The sequence below is a fragment of the Leuresthes tenuis genome, unplaced genomic scaffold, assembly GCF_036924035.1.
Source record: "Leuresthes tenuis unplaced genomic scaffold, fLeuTen1.0.hap1 SCAF_2, whole genome shotgun sequence".
Taxonomy (NCBI): Eukaryota; Metazoa; Chordata; class Actinopteri; order Atheriniformes; family Atherinopsidae; genus Leuresthes; species Leuresthes tenuis.
Window position 1 is genome coordinate 18,703,265 of NW_027325356.1, and position 21,891 is coordinate 18,725,155.

Genomic DNA, 21,891 nt, shown 5'->3' on the forward strand with positions numbered 1-21,891 from the left:
CCCCATTTACGCCACAAGACTGAAGCTTCCGTTGTCACTAATTGATGGACAGCACTCAAAATAAATCCAAAATCAATCAAATGTCTATCATTCAAAATAATTTTTAATTCAGCTTGTTTTTTTTTTTTTTCAGAAGACTTCTCATGCATTACAAATACAAACAATGCTCATAAAACAAGATCGGGTCTGTGATGCTGGGAGGGAAAGGGTTTGAATTTCATCAGTGGAGCACACAACCACAAGGCCACAGTGTGTCTCTGTAGCCAGGCAAGCCAGTGTGTGCACATCAGGTTTTGTGAGGCTCTGACGAGATGTGACAGCCCAGCTTTCACTCAGAGATCCCAGAATTTGGTCCATTTTTCTGCCTTTTCCATTTACAATGCTTCAGTGGAGATTTCTTTATTTCAGAACGGACAATGGTCTCTTTCTTTCTCATTCCCTACATCTCCCTCGCTCTCAGACACACACGCAGACACACACAGACACATGCACACACACAAAGCCTCGTTGGCAGACGCATGCACACTTGCTTGCTGTCATGCTCATTTTGATGGTAATTAATGACATCACCACTGCGTGCAGGAGCATGGTGGTGTGTGGTGTGTGTGTGTGTGTGTTTTGGGGTGGGGTGGGGGGGTTGCGTTTGTTTGTTGAGCAAACCGTGGGAACAGGGAGCTCTCCAGGGTGGCGAGTCAGGGCCTCCAACAATACATATGCTGTTGCTTTTCACCCAAACACCCTCCCTTCCCAAGAGAATCATTGCTCTCCCCGCCTCTCCTGTCCCCATCTTTCCCTCCTTTTTTCCATGACTTTCCCTCCGTCGTTTGCATTTCGTCGCAGTGGGCACCGTGAGATTACTGCCCCCTCTCTGCCACTATGTCTCATCAGTGTTACAGTTCGTTTGTTTCATTTCTTTTGATTTCATATTTTATTTGTAATTTTTTTTTCAAAACTCTTCACACATTTAATTCAAATAAGTCAAAGTTGATAGATCACTTTTAATGCTCTGACACTAGATACATTCAGAGGCCACACCCTGTACACATACATAATTTCCTGTGGTCGTTTTGTTACGTCAAACACAAAGGTAAAAAATGCACATATTCCTAAGAGGGGTACACAAGCCTTTGCTTCATGTTTTCTTTAAAAACCTTGTTCCTGGCATGAAGAGGGGACGAGTGAGGCTGTATCCATGTTGATCTGTAATTGTAGGGGACAATCCAACTTTTCATTGCTCTCTTCCAGTCACAGAGTGGCTTATAGCCAATCGCAGGATGGTGTCATTTTTCCTTCCAACTTACTCTCATTTCTCAACACTGCGGGAGACTTTCTTTCCTCCCGGATTTCTGAGTATCTGCAATTTAATGTTGAGGACGAGACAAAAGAGTGTTTCACTGGTGTATTGCAGGACAGGACACTGGCTATGGTTTCTATAGCAGTAGGTTCTACTGATGCCATTCATTTACTTTTGTAATTTGTGTAAGAATGTTGTCCATTTTTGCTTTGGCTTCATGCTGTTAGCTCTTTTTTAATATATTGTGGCAAACAGTTGTTGTTGGGAAGTAGGTGGTCACCAATCTTGAACAAAAACTGCAGATCCAGAAATGTGAAATAACTGCTGCGTGGCACAAGTATCTTTAAGATGTGAAATTAACTCTACTGAGCTTCAACTGACTGAAAAGAATTGTTTGATCAAAAGGTGCTTGTTACCTGGTCTGGTGGAATTTCAGTGTCTAAAAGGCAAAGGTGTAGTCCCTCTAAGTCATTTAATTGAGAACTGTCATTAATCAATGAGAAACTTTGGCCAACCACTACAATTCTGGACAATTACATGTGCAAATACATTTTAAAATTTTACTCACAATAAAAAAAAAAGGCAGCACTGACTTCTCTGGGCCTTGAGGCATCTGGAATGGATCATCACAGAGGAAATGTGTATTGTGGTCAAAACAATAAATGTTCTAGATCCTTTTTGGAAGAACTGGGTGCAGTGTACTATGGAGCAAAAGCACATTAAAAGAGACGTTTGCACAAAGAATGGGACAAAATAGGAACTAAAATCCATGCCACTTGTGAAAGGAGCTTTTCAATCTCAAACAGATATACGTTGGTTAAATAAAGTTTAATAAGTTAAAGTAAAAAAAGTGAATGTGGAAACTGCATCACTTCCTTCTTTACTTTTACATTTTCCATATGTTCCTACTTCAACTTTTTTTTGATAAAGGGTTTTTAAAACCTTCAACTAATTCAGGAATACAGATAAAAATTCTGACCATTTTTCTCTTAGACAAAGTCTCTTCATTGGAACAGACTCTGTGAAACATAATTAGTGACTTTTAATGAAATGATCAACATAACATTATGAATATTATGATGGTAACTGTTATTATATGTATACAGTCCAGTCACTATGACCATCTATTACACTGACACTTAAAATACACATAAAGCTCTCACTAACTGTACTTGTTTAAGGTGGGTTCATATAAGTACTCAGCAGGTCTTGGGAAAGAGGAGTATTGATCAGGTCTTATTGATCTATCATACACGTTGCATAATTGAACAAATCAAACTCATGTGTTGGCCAACAATTGAGGACCATGACTCATTTTAAAACTTCATACTAAAGGCTTAGAGAGAAAGAGATTTTCAGACTAAAACATAGAATTTTGAACTTTCTTTCTGGGTACCTGGGGGTCTTAACAGTGGAGTTTGGGACATATTATAACAGTTTCAGAAATAGAGACAATGTTGGCAGTAAAGACAGTTAAACACCATCACTTCCATATCAAAACCAGTTAAATGTCCTTTCTTTGTGAGCAGATAAGTAGTTCACTCCCATCCCTCTCGGTAGTTATGTCCCCATATCTTACTTGAAGAATTTGATTTCCATCACTTTCCAAACTCCTCATCTTATATTGCCACACGAGTTCAGTTAATGGTCTCATAGGTCTTGTTGGATTAAGACTAGTTTGTTTGTCTGTCAGTCTGTTGATTTCCCCTCTAAGGTTCTCAAACTTTCTTCTGAAACAAGTTAATCTGCAGTCTTCCTGGCATTCACATCTGCCAAATTGCATTGAATTAATTTTTTTCTCAAGGTTTTACGTGCTGTTAATAATTCAAAAGTAGAAAACAAAGTTTCTGTTCTGCTGGTACTTTCTTCCCAACAAATCTGGGCTGGATTTTCTCAGAACATTGTTGTAGAAAGAAATATTAAATGTTGTAGTCATAGTGTTGCATATCAAATTGTATGCTGGTATCGTCAATATTCAGAACACAAGCAGACAGCTTTTTTTTCTTTTCTTTTTAATTTGTATTATAAGAATCACCTATTATTTCTTCATCATTATTTAGGGCTTCGAGGGACAGGTGCACCTCATTAACTCAACCATTCAGTTCGGATCCCTCACATGTTTTAACCAGCTCTGATTTCTACTTCTTTCAATCTAAGCAGGGAACCAGTGGCCTTTGTGCCCAAATCAAAGCACACCCCTGCCATGAATAGTGATTTCGCTGGTTCTCCTCTTCACCAGATCTGGGTGAGAGGTCTTCCCCCCTGAGACTTTCCCCTTTGACCCCAACAAATGGACTTTTGTGAAGTGTATAAAAAAGTAGTGATTGGTCTTTAGTGATGTCTTGTGTTCAGGCAGTGAACATTTGATGAGAAATCACAATGGCAAACAGGATCGGGCAGAGAGACGGGTGGAGCTCTGCATTCAGTTTGGCATCTTGTCATATGACATAAGCTTTAGGAGCCCAGAAAAGTGAGGCGGTTCATTACAGGGTTATCTTTCAACAAACCACGAATGCAGCACAGAACAATGAGCATCATTAGCCTGTTGTTGTTTTCAGATGAGAAAAAAAATTATGACAGAGTCTAACTTCTTCAATGTGACTAATGATTGTCGCTGTCATGTAGCAAAGAAGCTGGTCAACTCAAGAGTTTTACTTAGGCCACAACAGCCCCTGATATCTAGCTCAGTGGCCTGGGGAGATCATTCATTAGGAACAGTGAGAATATGCAGGTTGTCTCCATTTATCCATAAGCCCACATGGACTCTGAAGCCTGCGCCAATCAGCTCAAAAAGGTGATATAATTGCCAGGGCAATATGGGACAAGGCCGCTGCCTTTGGAATCCCCTCTTTTTTTCCTTTGCACCTATTCTCTCTGGCTCTATACTCACTGATTGTACTCCCCTCCCTCATTGTCCCACTATCCCCCTCCAACAACAGGCCAATTTGTCCCTCCAGCTTGGCTCCCGCCTCCCCTCCTGCTGCGTTATTTAGCCCCTCTTCTGCACTTCAATGGCAGGTACTGATTAGAGAACTTCCACGACCTCTTCACTAGTCCTTAAAAATCCCTCCTCCCCTTCCCAGCAACCTTTAATCTGATTACAGGCTTTCTGCGGCTTTTCAGAGGAGGCTAGTCCCAGGAGGACAATAGCAGAGCAAGTGGTTTCACAAACACTCTCCCCAGGGTCATATGATTCACAAGAGGAGGTGCGTTTACTCTCCTCTGGCATCAGGTCCTTCAAGCTCCTTCTGTGCAGTGATTGAAGAGAAACATCTCTGTCAGAGTGCCTCTATCTTTCACCTCCTGCATCATGTCCTCAAGAAAGATTTTCAACATTTCTAAACACCCTTAATTTGAGTCAAGATCCATTATGTCAATATTTTTACTGTGTGAGTGTGTGTGTGTGTGTGTGCAGCCAAAAAGAATGAGAGAACATTAATATCTTCCTTTTCTATTTGGTCATATATAACATCATATTTAACATTTGTGGAAGAAAACCTGCCTGAGCTGATTCTACCACTTGGTCTGATTACTGAAATACTGAAATGAAGTGATGTCTCAATCAATAATTGCGCCCAGGAGGTGAAAGACTGCTCAGGGAGGACATTAAAGGGTTAGCAATGACACTTTTGATTGTACAAGCACACAAACATTTCAACACTACTGGAGTCCAAATCTGATCCTGTTTGTTTAACAGTATGTGTTTTTTTTAGCTTTGTTTGTCTTTTACATTAAAATAATTTAGCTTTGTTTGTCTTTTACATTAAAATCATTTTATAAACACCACTAAAAATACTTTTTCGTCCTTAGAGAGTTTGAATTTTCAACTCAAATTTTAAGTCAAATGGCAGAATATAGAAGATTAATTTGGAATAAAAAGCATGTCATGCCTGCCTTCTGGTAAGATGAAATATATTCCAATGCAGCAAAATATATATTTACAGATTAAAACGATTAACAATTAGTCTGGACTATTGGTGAAGAGAGCCAACAGCTAAAATGACATTTAAATTAGAGTTCAGGTCCAGTTACATCTTGCATTTTTAGAAAAAGGACCAGGATCTGGAGAGTTGAGATTTATATCCAGGGCTGCACGGTTCCAGGTTCAATCCCCAGCTGGGGCCTTTCTGTGTGGAGTTTGCATGTTCTCTCGTCTATGCGTGGGTTCTCTCCAGGTACTCTGGCTTCATCCCACCGTCCAAACTCATGCATGTTTGCTTAATTGGCAACTCTAAAATTGTCCTTAGGAGTGAGTGTGAGCGTGTGTGGTTGTGTGGCCCTGTGATGGACTGGCGACCTGTCCAGGGTGTACCCTGCCTCTCGCCCGATGACCGCTGCGATAGGCTCCAACCTCCCCGCGACCTGGCCGACGGATAAAGCGGGTATAGAAAATGGATGGATGGAGATTTACATCTTAATTCATCTTAATGCTTTACACAGTTTATGTTTAAGAATGACCCAAAGTGACACCCTCTGACATGTAAAATGCTGTCACAACAGAGCTGAATTTCAGTATTAAATGATGTTGTATTTTTGACATTCAACAGTGTAAACAACCAAAAAGCCTAAATATGCCACCAACATACGCTTATCTACTGTATGCAGTGTATATTTATGGAAAGCTTGCTACAGTATCATCTGAATGTTGCTCTAATACACAAACACTTAGATCGTCTAAACTCTGTCTTTTAATGATACCATTACAATACAACATGACACCATGTCAGTAATGTTGCTTCACTGAACTAGTAACACACACACTGAGGTCATTCCAGTGGTGATTTAACCCCACAGATAACTTATTTAACCTCATCACACCTTTTTAGAGACCTCCTAACTCAATAAAACTTCTATCCACAGCTGACCTGACAAAGCCAACAAATATATGTCAAGCCTGTGTATTTAGAGTTCATTAATGTCACAGTGATTGGTCAGGAGATGATCCTATTGACTGGCCTGTCCAAGCCTCATTACCATCAGAATGAAGGGAGCAAGGAGGCCAAAAGCCTCAGGCGAACAAGTGTGCCTACAATAACCTCAGGGAGTTGGTTTAACAACCTCAGCCTCTCCAGACTCACAGTTTAAGTCCAAAGGAAGCTACAACATCTGTGAAAGAATTTGACTTTAAGAAGGTGAGAAACGGCTTTGAAATCTGTGACTGTTCAAATGTCATCCTCTTAAAGTGAGGAGTTGAACTTAACTTTCACTGATATCATTCAAAGAAAAGACAAATAGAAATAAATTTAGGGGGAAACTAACAAAAAGGTTTTGTCTTTTAGTTTTTCTCCATTTAGAAAAAAAATGCCTGTCGTTTTGGGCTTAACAACTTACTGTTGTTAAACATAAAATGTCCCCTGTTGATAAAAAACTGATTCAAACTCAGAAGTTGTTATGTTGGATAGAGAGATGTGTGACGATCCTGCATTCATCCATATTCATTATCTCATAGCTCTACCTTGTGGTGTGAAAGGGGAATTTAATCAAGGAAAAAGTGGACATGTTTTCTGAGCTGTGTGTTCTGTTCAAAGATGCAGTGGCTGTCCATTGTTCTTCTCTCAGTACAGTAAGACTTAAATGCACCCAAAGCGTGTATTTATCCACATACTCTGTATTGTAATTGCATTACTTGATTTTGCAGGGGTGCATCAGCACAGCTGATACTATTTCACTCCAGAGTGTGAGACAATCCTCTTCTGAGATGAATATATTCTTATATTTTAATAGACAATGATCACTGCTATATCACTACACATATCAAATATTACTACCACTTATGACTACTTTGAACATGTCAGACCTGAGGCCATATTTACAGCATTTATGGATATATCAAGCCACTTTGTTAATTTATTTAGGCTACTTGCAATGCACAGATGCAAAATCTCACATTCCAGTTATTGAGGACACATGGTCACTCAAAAGTACAACTGTTTAACTTTAACATTACAATGTTTTTTATTGTTTGTTCCTAGCTGATCTGTGTCAAAAAATGAGAGAAATGGTTAGATGTCAAGACAATAATATATCTTTATTGATTTTTAATTCCAGTTAAATGAGATTAAAGTAAAGATTTTCATTTGGAAAAATAACATGTCAATATAACATGCAGACTGTACACATGTACTGTATACTGATGTTCAAAGAATGTGCATTAACCCCCTCCACATACACACACACTCACACATTGTGACAATATGTATGACATATTGTATCACGTGCTACTTTCAGCCAGATAAGGACGCCCTGCAAGAGTTGCAGTCATGTCCTGCTTTTCTGAGGACGGGCGACCCTTAGTGGACTTTCCAATATCTATTAAGAATGACAGAACGGAGCAACTCGAACACCTCCAGAAACATTTCAGCTAATAATGTTGTGTTAACAGAACAGTAGTAAAATGTTTGGGTATTTTCATAGCAGCTGTCTTTATCCTAAACTAATGTATTAGTAGATAACTCTATCCTTAATGCAACATACTGATGTAAAGTGTTGGAACTGCAAGGGTCCCATTTCATGTACTTTCTTTAGCTATTGGAATTCAACACTACGGCAGTCAAACTGGAGGAAGTTGTATCATTGTTACTCTGAGTTTCTACACCACAGTAAGATTAGTTGGTTTGTTTGTTTTTGGGATAAAGGTGGAATCTTACATAAACACATTAATGCTTACAATAGCTAATTGAACAAAAATAACTAAATATGATATTGTATAAAAAATTTCATTATTTGACAGCACAAATACTTTTGATTCCTAAACACCCTCTCTTATATCTGCAATACACAAAGTTGTCCTTTTCAACATGGCCACTAAAGTGATTTTTATATATACTCGCTCTGATGAATGAAGTAATACATTTCAGAACTCACAGATATTGTTCTCTGAGAACCATTCTCAGCTTATATTACATATAAAACATATCACTACAACTTACCAAACCTGACATTTTCTACACAATTTCTATGACATTCATCCAAATTGAGAATGAAAGCAAATCGGATTTAGTCGTTTGAATAGGAGCCTGACAAATCTATCAGGTGTAAATGGTGCCAAACAAGAGCGAACAAGGATCTTTGCTCATTTTTTTGTCTTCTTTATAAATAAATGTTGCCCCACAGCGGCATCAAGTTCAACTTGATATGATGGGTTTGGTTTCCCACAGCAAGGCTCTAACTTTGATCCACGGAGAAGTTTGACTCGGATCTGTTATACATAAAGAAGTCACAGTTAATGGAAGATTCATGCGAGGAAGAAGAAAATTATTTGCAATTGGGAATTAGCTTACATGTCTTGCTGCTTGTGTATCATGTGGTTGTTGTACTCCAAAACAGGAGGAATGGTCTCCTCATCCTCAGGAAGCTTTAAAACACAATGTTGAGTGTTTTCAAAGTTGCAAATCAAAGGCAAAGACCACCATCTAGTGGTAGAAAATGCTCTCTTACCTCCCAGTAAGCCTCATCATCGAAACAGTGGTCATCAGCAGGATCGCCCCAGATGGGGAACTTCAGGATGAAACCTTTAAAAATGAATTAAACTGCAAGTGAGACTTCCTACCTTAGTTATTTTCCCCCCTGATGTAACAGTTTCTTATTTTACAATTAAAAGCACAGCATCAAGTAGCTCAGCATCTTCAAGGTGAAAAATCTCTGAAAGCTGCATATGGCAGGGAGATTTTTTTTCATTGTTTCTGAAGACATTGTGTTACACCGGACAACAACTCACCAACGAGGGCTCCTCCAATAAGTCCAAATGCAATCGATACACATGTGCCAGCGGCCTGAAAGCCCCCCTGTGTTCCCAAAGATCTGTCTGCAAATTCGCCTTCCAAGTCGAATGTGTTGATCAGCCTGAGCAGATACAAAACAACAATCTAGAAACCAGATGTTCCTGCGGGATCTTGCGGGGTTACAGGATTTAAACCTGCTAATGTGTTTGTGAGTAAATGTGAGCACAGCTGTTAATTGGAATAATTTGACCAAAGCTTGTTACATGGATGTGTGCTTTCATGCCAGAGCATGTATTTCATCCACTAATATGACTCAATAAACACGCCTGGTTAGGTTTCCTGAATTTCAGGTTAGATGTGTGCTTATGTCTGTCTCTCACCCCTCTTTGCTGTACACTTCTTCAGAGGCTGCAGCAGCAACGATTGCACCGATGAAACCACCAAGCATGCCTGGCACTGCATGCAGGTTGTGGACACCGCATGTATCCTGAATCTTGAAAACCCTCTCTAAAAAGGGCTGAGAAAGGTAAACAGTGATATGCTGATTAGAGATCTGTTGTCACATGATTTAACAGAATACTCATAGTCTCTGTGATAAGAATGTGGCCCCTGCATGCATTTACTTATTTTGCCCAATTTAACTAGAGGTAATTCGTAAAATACTAATGGAAATTTGCACTACAAAATGCTCTATCAGACATGCCACAAGATCAAATAGTTTGTGGCAACCTCTTCTAACTCTTTGAGGCGTGGATCTGCACAGTTTCTGTCTCACAAACAGTACTGAAAGACAAAACACCTAAAATAACTCCTTATATAACCTTCCAGTAACTACGTACACAAGCGAGTTTTTGTGTGACACAGTAACGACAGAGACTTGAGATTAAAAAAATTACTATGTGCTTACCGTGACAAACAGGTAGCCAAAGGTGGAGATGATGCCCATGCAGAAGCCAACAATTAGGGAGCCGTAAGGGGTGATCATGAACTCTGCAGCTGTTCCCATGGCAACAGCACCTGCCAGAGAGGCATTCTGGATATGTACCTGCAGGATAAAACAGCACCTTAGCCTTGTGAAATACAGGGGTGTTACCTGTCTGGTAGCAGAATCATTCAGGATTGATGTGAGCATTTGCATGCTTTATTTTGTAGCTTTACCATGTCCAGTTTTCCTCTCTTCTGAGACATGCTGGAGATGGCCACAGCAGTAAGAACGGAGGAGGCAAGGGCAATATAGGTGTTGATAGCTGCTCTGTGCTGTCCGTCACCATGGTCTGTGATGGCAGAGTTGAAACTGGGCCAGAACATCCACAGGAACAGTGTGCCTGTGAGATAAGACAAAGAAACCAAAACATTTTAGGATTAATCCAAAATCTTCAGTGTCCTAAACGAACCACTGATGTGTGTGAGGTTAAAAAGAGTTCAAGTGTAAATTGTAGATAGCCCGTCACTTACCAATCATTGCAAACAAATCAGAGTTGTAGTTGGACCCTTGGAGGCGTTTACTTTGGTGGAGGTTTGGTCGGTAGAGCACCCAGGAGATAGCCAAACCATAGTACCCCCCAAAGCAGTGAATGACCATGGAGCCACCAGCGTCTCTGCACTGTGAAAACAGCAACTCATTACAGCTGACTGCAGTACAAACTACAAAGCAAAACTCCTTCCACCGAAAAAATGATTTGGTTTCTTGTGGGTTGACGGTGGCTGATGGGACTCACATGAAGGAGGTCGAGGATGATGTATTCCTCCACAGCAAACAGTGTGACACCAAATAAGGTGACAACCAACAGCTGGACAGGGCTCACTTTACCCAGGATTGCACCGTATGCAATCAGAGAGCCGGCACAGCAGAAGTCTGCATTGATCAGACTGTTTGAAACAAGAAGAGCTGATAAATAACAGGAAATATTTTTTTTATAAAGATCTTCCCCTCTGATAGGCAAAAGAACGCGGTTTCATTTTTGAGTTATGCAACACACCTCGGAGCGAAGGCACTTACCTCTCAACTCCGATGTAGATTTTTCCTGTTTCGGGGTCAAGGGAGTGGAACCAGCCTTGCATCAGAAGAGCCCACTGCAGACCGAAGGAGGCGATCAGGAAGTTGAAGCCCACACTACTAAAACTGTAACGCTTCAGGAATGTCATGAGGAAACCAAAACCAACAAAGATCATGACATGGACATCCTGGAAACCTGTAAGAATGGAAAAAAATCTTTTTTTAATGGGTAAACACAGGCTACAAAATATTTTTTACCCAAGTGAAACAAAATCCAAAAACAAATCAGATTCTTACATCAAAAATCTATCTGTTGCATTTTTGATTTTGTATGAACTAACTGGCATAAAAGTTTGCATTGTACTGGTATGTCTACACTGTGCTTGTATGTTAGACTTTTATCAATTAAGAGCTCAAAGATTAGAAAAAAATACCTTTTTTTTAAATCATTGTAGAACATTTGTGGTGTTTGTTTGCTGGCAAGCTGCCAGATTGTTGTATGTAAGCCCAGAAAAATAAAGAAAGTGTTGATAGCTTATTATTACACATAAGTGATGGTCTTTAACCAACTGATAAGTAAGCAACAGGATGGGTGAAATTCTTTTTCTAAATGGTTGCAGATTCAATGACTGTAAATGGATCTTCAACTCTTTGAATCAGAAGGAAACAAAATCTCACCAGGTCTCACCAAGAGATTAAAAAAACAAGTTATACAACACAAACAAAAAATAAAGCACTTGCAAATGTGTAATCTGAATTAGGTGTGTCCCTGCTGTACTTACTGGGATATCTGAAGTAGAAGTCATTCTCAACATCACTGGTGATGTTCTCCTCCCTTTTGGTCTCCGGCCAGTGTGCGTCTGACTCCTTATCATACCGGATGAAAACCCCAAAGAGAATAATCATAGCAATCTGCCAGACGAAGCAGACGGCCGGCAGGCTGACACGCACATTGGTGTTCTTCTGTGGGCCGAAAAAGTTGGCAGCGCGATCACAGCAGTTCCCCATGTTGATGACTTTCTCCTGGTGATGCTTTAATCACTTCTTGGACAGGCCTCTGTCTGTGACTTCAACCTGTGTGACAGCATCTATATATACAGATCTTCGGATGTGGGATGTGACACTCTCCACCACTCACAAACAAGGTGTGGACTCATCATACCTGTTGGGAGGTACACCACTCCTTATCTGCTTTTTTTTTTACGGTCTCCACCCGCGAACTTGATTAGACAGCAGGAGGAAAACAAATGTAAAGTAAATGCACACCTTCATTTTGGGATTTCATAAGCTTTCATAAGCTTTCCCAGGAGGTTAAAAACATGGCAAACATCATGCTCCTGTGTAACAGTCAAGATACTCAGTATCTGTAAGAGCAGGGGAGACAATGACAATGACTTTAGGTGTCACCTTTGTGCTCTATACTAACAGTAGGCTGTTCTCAGGTGAACACAACTATCAATCGAGCTTATGTTACATAAACTGTTTGATCAGATATATCTCAATTAATCAGAAAACGTCCCAAGACAGCTTGCAATGGGTACATCAAAAAAAGGTAGTAAAGTCTACATTTAGCCTTGAGAATTCTGAGATGGTAACACATACATATTTTATAAAACAAACTATGCTTTTACATCTGACCGTGTTTATTAACAACCCCCAACCATTTATTTCAAATTGATAATCCTAACAATTAGCAAGCACCACATGATGTCCTGCATGAGAGTCACCAGACGAACACCAACCACCGCCGCTCATCTTTATATATGACCAAATCTACAGTGTGTAATATGTGCCTCTTGCAAAGGGAATGAGTTTGGGAAACTATGGTGATGGTACCATTTTGAGTACAGCAGACCAAAATGAGTTATTATTTGTTCTGTCATGAGATTCAGTTTATAAGTTACCTTCAGGAGGATTTAACAGACTCTGGAGTAGTTGTGCGTTGTTCTGCTGTGCACCCACATAAATATGACCTTCATCGAAGAGTCACTGAAAGAAAACCATGCCTGCTCTTTCATGATAAAACACTGAAATTTGCAAATCAACATGTAAAGAAACTGTGGATTTTGGAAGATAGTTTGGAGGGCAACGATGCAGGAAGTGGGACAGGAAAAATCCCATTTTAAAAGAAGACTAGATTTGATCATGTGACAGCACATTTTTTGAAGGAAATGTGGAAATAAAAAGTGTTCCAACTCTAATTGATAAAGAATTGATTCTTATTTAACTTTATGACTGTCAGAAATCAGGCCATCCTTTACTCACTTAACTACTAACAGTCACCGAAGTTTGGAAACTTTTTTCCCTAAATCAAAGTGAACGTTGACGGTTGACTCCAATCATTACCTTATAAGCTCAGTCATTATTCAGATCATTTTTGTTTTGCTATACATATAAGTGATCATCGAACACCAGTTGAACTATTCATCATATGTCAGGCATTGCTCTCTGACTGACACAAAGAACATTCCACCTGATATCTGTTTTCCTGCTTCAACATACAGGTGCTGTCCTTGAGCTCCTTATGCAATACAACGTGCAAAGAGATTTTCCTTTGATAGTAAAAGGAGATGTGCCAGAGAGTTATGTGAGTCACACTCTCCAAACGGTGAACTCAAATTAGCTACATTTCATTCTCGGGGCACGTTGAAAAAAAGATGACAGGAAGTCTTGTGTTAAAATCTGAGGGCAGGCTTGATGCTGAGACGATTGCCCTGCTCACGTTGCCATGTGTTGTCTCCTGATTTGAAGAGGCAAACAGAAAATATGTAAATAGTTTAACTAAACTCTCGAAGTTGATCAATTAAGCTGTGTTTAGATAATCTAATTCCAGTTAGGGAATGGCATTTATATATTCCTCCATGCAGAAAAAAATATTTAGAATGAGTGTTTGTGACTCATTACAAAAATTTCTATGAGTTATAAATTAGTCTTTTGTAGCTTAAAAGCAGAAACATACACTGAGGCATTTTTATTTGTAAAGGTTACTTTATTATTACTACTTTTTTAAGACAAATCTAAATTCATCTGTGGAGGTCGACTCCACTGCTGCGCGATGCCCAGTGCAGGGTGGCAGCTTTCAGCATTTTGTATACAAAATCCGTTTTTTGTTCTTGCACAGCAGTTATTTTGTAATCGGTCATGTTCTAGTAAAAGTACATGTTGTTTTCTTCAAAGGTTGGATACTTACAAGGGAATAATTAGGAGTAAAGCAGTCACAGGCAAATTATCTTTGACAAGGCTGACAAGAACAAGCTCAAAATTAGGTATTATTATTATAATTGTAACAAGCTTAAAGGGACAATTGGGGATCATTTTGTTTATCTTAGAGGATGAAAAGCACACACTAAAAAAGGCTTTAATACAGAGAGTTCTCAGTCTGGCAACAGGGTATCATGAAGAAGAGGAGGAATGCTCAGTTACAAGGTCTTTCTAGCGCAGGAAGCATTCACTCAGCCGAAAACACCAACGAGCAAAAATAAGTTATCATACGGTGACATGCAAATGTTTGGGCCCTGGGCAAAATATCAGCTGAAAGTGAGCCAGAAATCAAGTTATCTCTAAAGTGCATTAAGTTAAAGATTAATCTGTTTTTACATTTTAAGTAAGGTATTTTTGGGGAATTGAAAAGACCAGAAAGGTGTGATTTTCCACAGAACGCACGTGCTTGACTGTGCAGTTTATTCAAGCTCCAGAACAGGTAAAACTCATTCAATATGGCTGATGAAACCAAACAGAAAACGTCATCAAACATCGCGATCAAGACCACTAAATAGTTATACTTATTATTATACTTAAATTATACTTATTATCACTAAGTATCGAATGTGAAACATGCTGCTTTTGAAAATGTTGGGGAATTATGTACATTACAGTCACTACAGTAAGTCACTTTTTGTTTAGTAATTTAAATTTGAAAAAAAAAAGAGCAAACATTTGGACACAAAAAAGACATTTCAGCTCTACAACAACTTCCTTTTTATTATCTACACCTGTAAACAATCTCCATTTAAAAAAGGTGTGGTGATGCAAAATTTAGCTTTATGAATAATCTGAGTCTTCAAGCCCTTTCCCAGCAATGAGTAGCTCCTCTAAACAGCTGCCAAGCAAGGAAGACAATAAAAGAAAATGGCAATGGTAGTTGTGTCCCTGAGTTTGTAATGTAAGGAGGAAAAGTCAGTTTGACAGGTTGTCAGGCTGACGTCTGGAAAGTCCCAGATAGCTCTCTGCTAGAACAGAAAATCAAAGTCCCCATTTACATTGGGAGGGTGCATAATTGTTGAATACTGAGTCTAGGTAGCTGGGATGGACCCTGCAGTCACCGTGCAGGTAAGCATTAGGGACTTGAACTTGTTTTGGAGAGTCACTGGTTTACCAGTGGAGTTCATTGAGTAATGGAGAAATGTTTTGGTTTATCAAACACTGCTGCACTCATAACATATGATCTTTCTTTATGACACAACATGATCAGAAAAGGTAACTGATCACCAGTAATGACATCCTGGTTCCTAACAAACATGGTTGGAGAAGAAAGCACATTGGTCATTTTCATTTTGGTGTTGTGAGTTTTTACTGGAAAAGAGCTTATGAAAACTCTAGCACACTCTTCAGTGGTGTGTAACTCCTCTGGTTGAGTTACACACCACTGAAGTTACCACCTACACAAATATGATCTGCATGGTAGGGTTATCAAAAGCAAGCTTTTCTTGTGGCTTTTCTTGTGGCTGCATATCATTTTGCAAACAAGTCATGTGAAAGCAGAAGGTTTTGACGGACATGAGCAAGGCTCAGATGTTTAAACATGTGACCAGTATGGAGGTTTTAGATCTAATCTGTTGAAGGTATCTAAGCGATGTTTCCGTCACACGGTATGGTGCCTTCAGCCTTAGCGGCAGTCAGCTGTGGAATGATCACGCTGAAGATATTAAGTGCTGCTGTCAGTTTTAACGTAAGTGAGACACAGATCAACACACTGCAGCTATTCAAACAAACAAGACATATCAAGATTCTTCCTATAATACTATGAATGACCTGCCACTGGCATTTAGTACAAAAGTCGAAACTACTGAACAAACAAATTGAAAGTGGTGCATTGTTAGTCATACACACATTCATTGCACCTAATAATTACCTGTCAAATGTAAAATTTTAGTCAGTGTCACAAACATTGATGCCCAAGCTGTTGAAATTATCACACAAAAAGTGAAAAGGCTTGAATTGTTTCCTTTGAGAATTAAGCAGCAATTAGTTGTCATGCATTTCAACATTCATCTCAAATCTCTCTCATAATGTGACAGATAACTGAAAGATGAGCCCATCGTATGAAACTGATTTTTGGCGTACACCTGAATAATTGTTCTCTTTGTCTTGCATAAAGTAAAGATGTGTCAGTCAAGCTACCTGCACTTTGATTTAATGTGTCACCTGCAGCCTGAGGTGTGACTAAGCGCAGAGGAATTTCCTGGAACTCTGCAGGTACATACAGTAACAACACACGGGCAGATTTAGTCCAGATACGAGCACGTCAGGCAGTCTGGTGTTTCTTGGTATTGGAAGACAATAGTACACTCCTGAGAATGATGGACTCTGATAATCAACAGCAGCAGTCTTCTGGAGACTTTGTTAAACAGCATCTTTATCTGTCACATGTTTCAATCACGAGACTTCAGATTCACACACACATACACACACTGGCTAGGAGGTATCACACAGCCTCACATGTCTCAGGTGGTTCTGAGCAAAAGGTGACAACATTCCTGGTACTGAGGGGGGTGGTTACAATAGCAAAACCAGTGCTAAAGATTCATTTTTATTATTCTTTCATTATTTGTGCGCATTTATCTTTTTGTATTTTAAAGAACTTGAAAATAAATTAGTTATTCGTTTTTTTTCCTCTCAAAATGTGGTCACCATTTGACACGTAGTTAGAAACATGCTACAAATTGAATTATTTTTCTTTGAATGAACGAACCTAAAGAAAAATATAGATGCAAGAAGCAATTTCAGGTGTCTAACTTCATCAGATTTGAGGGAGGAAGCAATTCATTTGGCCAAAATCAAGGGGACAAGCAGCAATGAGCTCTTGTTGAACTCAACATAGCTGAAGAAAGTCACAGCTTGTCACAAGGTGGTAAAGGTGAAGGAAGCAAGTGCAGGCTCATGGGCTGGGGGCAAACAGATTGGGGCAATAGAGGACTTATTTTAAAATGAACACAAAGCAGTGCACAATAGCAGAAAATCCAAAAAAAAGCTAAAAGTACAACAAACTGGAAACAAATAAAGCAAGGATGCAGTACTGGTTGACACTGATGAGAGACAAAGAAGATAATTAGAAGGATCTGGCAATGAACAAAGAGACCCAATGAGCATTTATACTGAGAGACTAACAAACGACTAACAAAAGGCAGGTGGTGGTGATCAACTAAACGAATCCAGGTGTAAAACAAGAACAGGAAGTGATCTCAACAGGAAACATAAGCATCAAGGCTGTGAGAAATAAAACAAGGAGGAATGTCAACTGAACCACAACACGAGACAGAAATCAGAGCAACGAAATACACAAACAAAAATGAAGAACGTGTCTGTTTCTGTCTTGAATACTTTGGATCAGCATAGAAGAGTTGTATACTGTATGTGTTCAGTGCCTCATGTTAAGTTGATTTTGATGAAGGAAAATCCAGCAAGCCAATGAGCAGAATTACATGATAATTGAAAAACACCCATATGCATCAATCATTACAGTATTTCAAATTTTCCTTTATACATGCTCCTGGACCACTTTATGTTAAGTCAATCCTGCAGATGTTAGAGGTAAAGATTTGGGGCTTTTCATGTGACCCGCTATGAGCTCGAGTAGAAAATAATCTAAAAATGAATAAAATTAAAATCCAAAAGACAAATGTTGCTTCACTGTGTGGTCAAATCTGTCATGTTCACTTAAGATGTACAAGAGAGTGTTTTGTAGAACAGTCTGATATTAGTTTAAAATTTCAAGGTGGGTGGGTGTGGAGTTTGAATTATTCTTTTATTTTATTATTATTTTCAATCACCACACCACCGTGAGGGTTGGTCCGTTATTTCTGTCAATGCTGGCCAATTTCAAGGCGTGCTTTTGTCAGTCAGCAGATAATAAGACAGCCAAAATGAAGACCTCGTTATGTGTACACCACACTCACATCCACCAGTTATTATGACACTTCAATTAGGTTAAACTTCCCCAAAGATCACCTGCACCAAATTTAAAGAAATTCTGTCGAGCAGACGCCTTTGTAAGTTGTATGGGGTCCGAATGATATAGTTTGTCCTTTTTCTATACACACCCTCAACATATGCGCAACACAAAAACTCTGCTTCATGTTTAAAGGCAATTAGGGAGATTTGAGTAAAAACACGAGAAAGTGAACAAACAAGGAAGCAGAGACAAGTAAGACAAACACAAGTATGAAATGCAGAATCCGACTCATTAATATGAAAACCAGAGCAATTAAAGCCCCCAAACATCAACATAGTTTGATCAGCAACAAATGAGAAATAGGGTGAGAAATAACTAAGCATAGTTGTAGCAGAAACAGAAGGATCTGAGTTTGTTTCTGAATGTGGAAACTGCTGTGATGGACCTCAGCAGGCAGCTTGTTACAGACAGAGGGCCACAGTAAGTGAAGACGCACCTCAGCAGATTTGGATCCAGTCCAGGGGCACAGCTGGTCTCATGCCTGATGACCTGAGAGAGTAATCAGCGTATCGAGTCAGAAATGTATGGAGACATCAAAGTTTTATGCTCCTAATGGAATCCTGAGGGCATTTTGAAAATGATCATCAGATTTTTTTTTTTTAAAAGCAGCTGATTTAGGTCAGATTTTAAGAAATCTGAATTAGGCACACTTCAGGAACACCTCATCAACTCACTTTGACTCCAATATTGAAATAAAACCAGCTCTAAAGCAGAACAGTTGGATTGTCTTAGATTAAACAAGGGGTAGCTTAAAAATAGAGGATAAGTGAAATAACACACTCCCTGTTAAAAATAAAAAGTCAAATCACAACTGTCAGCCTTTTAATTTGTTGACTATTTAATGTCATTAGTCCTTGTGTTGGCTGGAAGCATAAATCTGTTTTCAAATATGTGAAATATTCAATGTTAGAGTTTGTCTTAAAATCCACATGTTCATCAGTCACTCTGCAGTAATCACAGTCCTGGTCACTATGACATGTATACCAGGGTTGACTAACCCTCACACTCAGTTAGGTGTTACAGGCTGCTTTTAATTATTTTTCTCTAGTCCCCCATCCAGCTCCTATGTTAGTGGATTCCTTTGTTTTCCTTAAGTTCCTGCAGCGCCAATGAATGACTTTCTAATGTACAGATTAAAGGTTCAATTGAATTCATTAAATGTAAGCAGATTCTCTCCAGAATGTTTATCTTGGATCATTCTTATTGTTTCAACATCGTTTGAAATCAGTGAGCTGGCACAAATATGACCTAAGTCACCACCCTTTTCCACTTGACAATTCAGGAAAAAGTCGGGTCACGTTCTCCACGAATCACTGATATGCCCAAATATCTATAGATTATTACTATTACATAACTACAGGTACAACACCATTTGGGACTGCTCACACTGTCAAACTATGAGAGGAGTTCAAAAAGTGTTGAATGAAAAGGAATCTGCTCTACGTGTTTGTATGATGAGCATTCTCACAAGATACTCATATGACTAGAAGGTACAGAACACGCTCAACCGGTGAGGCATCAATTACAAAACAGCCTCAGTTAGAGAAGTGATAAGTGACTGGGGCCACACCTCATTACACAAACAATATTTCTTATTTTAGAAAAGAAGTCCCCCACTGGTTGTAACATGTTCATTTTCCTCTTCAGTATCATGCATTTGTTTCTGGTTCCACCTCTGCTTTAGCACATTCAATCTTTTTTTCCAAACTTCAACCTTCAGAAAACACTTGAGCATAGGGATCATTCTACTAAGTACTTGCTTTATTCTTTTGTTTGTGGATCCGTATACGCCTCAATGATGTTAGCATTGACTCACGGTGCAGACGCTGTGCAACATTGTTTTATAGTCCAGCACCTCCACATTGACAAGTTTACATGTGCATTTTTAAAAAAATGCCTTATCACTGAAACATGAGAGGGATTAGCCACACCAGTGCATCTAATATATATTAAATAGAGCTAAATTATGAGATCAACTACAATGCTACAGTGCAGTTGTGATACCAAAGCAAACATATCCAAGGCCAGACTGCCATGTCACAGACAGCAGTGTTTCCTTAGAACTGCCTCACAGTACAATGTAACCTCTTTGTGACATTACACACCCACACCGCCATCATAAAGACATATCAGTGTCACTCAACAATGTCACCTGCCTTGTCTCAACAAAAGTAGCTGATATGATGCATTTTTGTTCTCATGTGTCAAGAGAACAATGACAAAAAGAAAATAAATAATTTTTAGTTTTTTGCTAGAAAAACAAGTAGTTTTAGTGAAGATCTTTGTTTGCGCCATATTAAAGAAACCAGCTATATATCTTTTAGTGAGCACACAGCAATAACTGTGCATCACAGCCAGTAGTTGGTGGTGGAAGTAACAGCTACTACATTGGAGCTGACAAATACTGTTGTAAAACAACAAGCTAAATGAACCATTTGACTATATGCCACAGCTGCAAAATCAATTCACCATTTCTTCCTCCACTGTTAAAGAGGCTGCCACCATCTTGAATCTGGATGGAAGAAATTAAGTTATCAACTGTCCGTGAAATGTCTTTTGGTATTTGTCATTGTGTAATTCATCATTCTGAATTATGTTTGTTATTGTTATGATGATTGTTCATGTTCGTAAGGAATTATTTTTCAGCGGACGGTCACACTTTCCAGCAGTAGTCTTAGTGTCAAACAAAACAAAGCAAAATGAAAAGAAACACTGTGCTTCTGGTTCATTTTCACACAGCCTGATGACGATCAATCACCGCAGACTACTGAAACAGTGAGTACTGCAGCAGCACTCTTTTGTAGATGTCTTTTGCAATTATTTACTGAGAAATGTCTCAATTTGAAAAAGGTTAACCAATGGACTAACAGAAAATAAATCAATACACGTTGACTGTTCTTGCCTTAAGTCAGGCTACACAGTGATAAACTAGCCTTGACAGATGTGCTTTCGCACTTACTGGCTAGACTTTTTTTTTTGTACAACCTTACAGCATAATAGTTTGAATGCTGAGCAAAATGTACTTACAGACGGAATGCAGTGATTTGTTAAGGAAGTCTGTACTTTGTAGATACTGTGTGAGTTTTTATCAGGATTCCTCTAAGTTAAACCTTATCTACCCTGCCTTCATACAAGGCCGCCTGAGTAATACAGCCCCACTCCCATAAAGGTCTGGGTGCTGTGTAAGTTGTAAATAAGAACAAAATACACAAATGTGTAAACCTCATAAATCCTTATTTTACACAATAGAACATAGCTCATCTTCAATTTGATGGCAATAACATGTCTGAAAAATAAGGGGGAGAGGGGCAACAAAAGGCCGTAAAATAAGTGGTGCTACAAAGAAACAGCTGGCGGAACATGTTGCAACTAATTAGATTAATTAGCAACAGGTCGGTAACGTTACTGGGTATAAAAAGAGCACCTTAGGGAGGCAGAGTCTCATCAAACGAATCAGAGTATCTGGAGACATCTCTGTGTTCAGGCTTGTAACAGCACTAATGGTACAGGGATGCATTCGTGGCTATGGAACTGGCAACTTTCACATCAGGAAAGGCAGCATCAAAGCTGAAGGGTGCATACAGGTTTTAGAGCAACATATACTCCCATTCAGATGTTTGTTTGTTTGTTTTTTCAGGCAAGGCCTTGT

General features: G+C 39.1%; 1 protein-coding gene across 1 annotated transcript; it reads right to left on the bottom strand.

Moving 5' to 3' along the window:
- Nucleotides 1-7,303: 7,303 nt before the first annotated feature.
- Nucleotides 7,304-12,086, bottom strand: LOC140301838 (ammonium transporter Rh type C 2). Its single transcript, XM_072380464.1, has 11 exons — nucleotides 11,794-12,086; nucleotides 11,015-11,207; nucleotides 10,734-10,884; nucleotides 10,471-10,618; nucleotides 10,174-10,340; nucleotides 9,923-10,060; nucleotides 9,396-9,532; nucleotides 9,012-9,136; nucleotides 8,732-8,805; nucleotides 8,575-8,648; nucleotides 7,304-8,492 (listed from the first exon to the last, which is right to left on the bottom strand). The coding sequence occupies exons 1-11, from the start codon at nucleotides 12,017-12,019 to the stop codon at nucleotides 8,459-8,461; spliced, it is 1,467 nt and encodes a 488-aa protein (XP_072236565.1). The 5' UTR covers nucleotides 12,020-12,086; the 3' UTR covers nucleotides 7,304-8,458.
- Nucleotides 12,087-21,891: the final 9,805 nt, after the last annotated feature.

Excerpts from the sequence above, each read along its gene's own strand:
- LOC140301838 (XM_072380464.1), bottom strand. The coding sequence starts at position 12,019 with ATGGGGAACTGCTGTGATCGCGCTGCCAACTTTTTCGGCCCACAGAAG. Across the intron at positions 11,208-11,793 it reads CTTCTACTTCAGATATCCCA|GTTTCCAGGATGTCCATGTC; the intron begins GTAAGTACAGCA and ends CCATTCTTACAG. Across the intron at positions 9,137-9,395 it reads GAAGTGTACAGCAAAGAGGG|GCTGATCAACACATTCGACT; the intron begins GTGAGAGACAGA and ends GTATCTGCTCAG.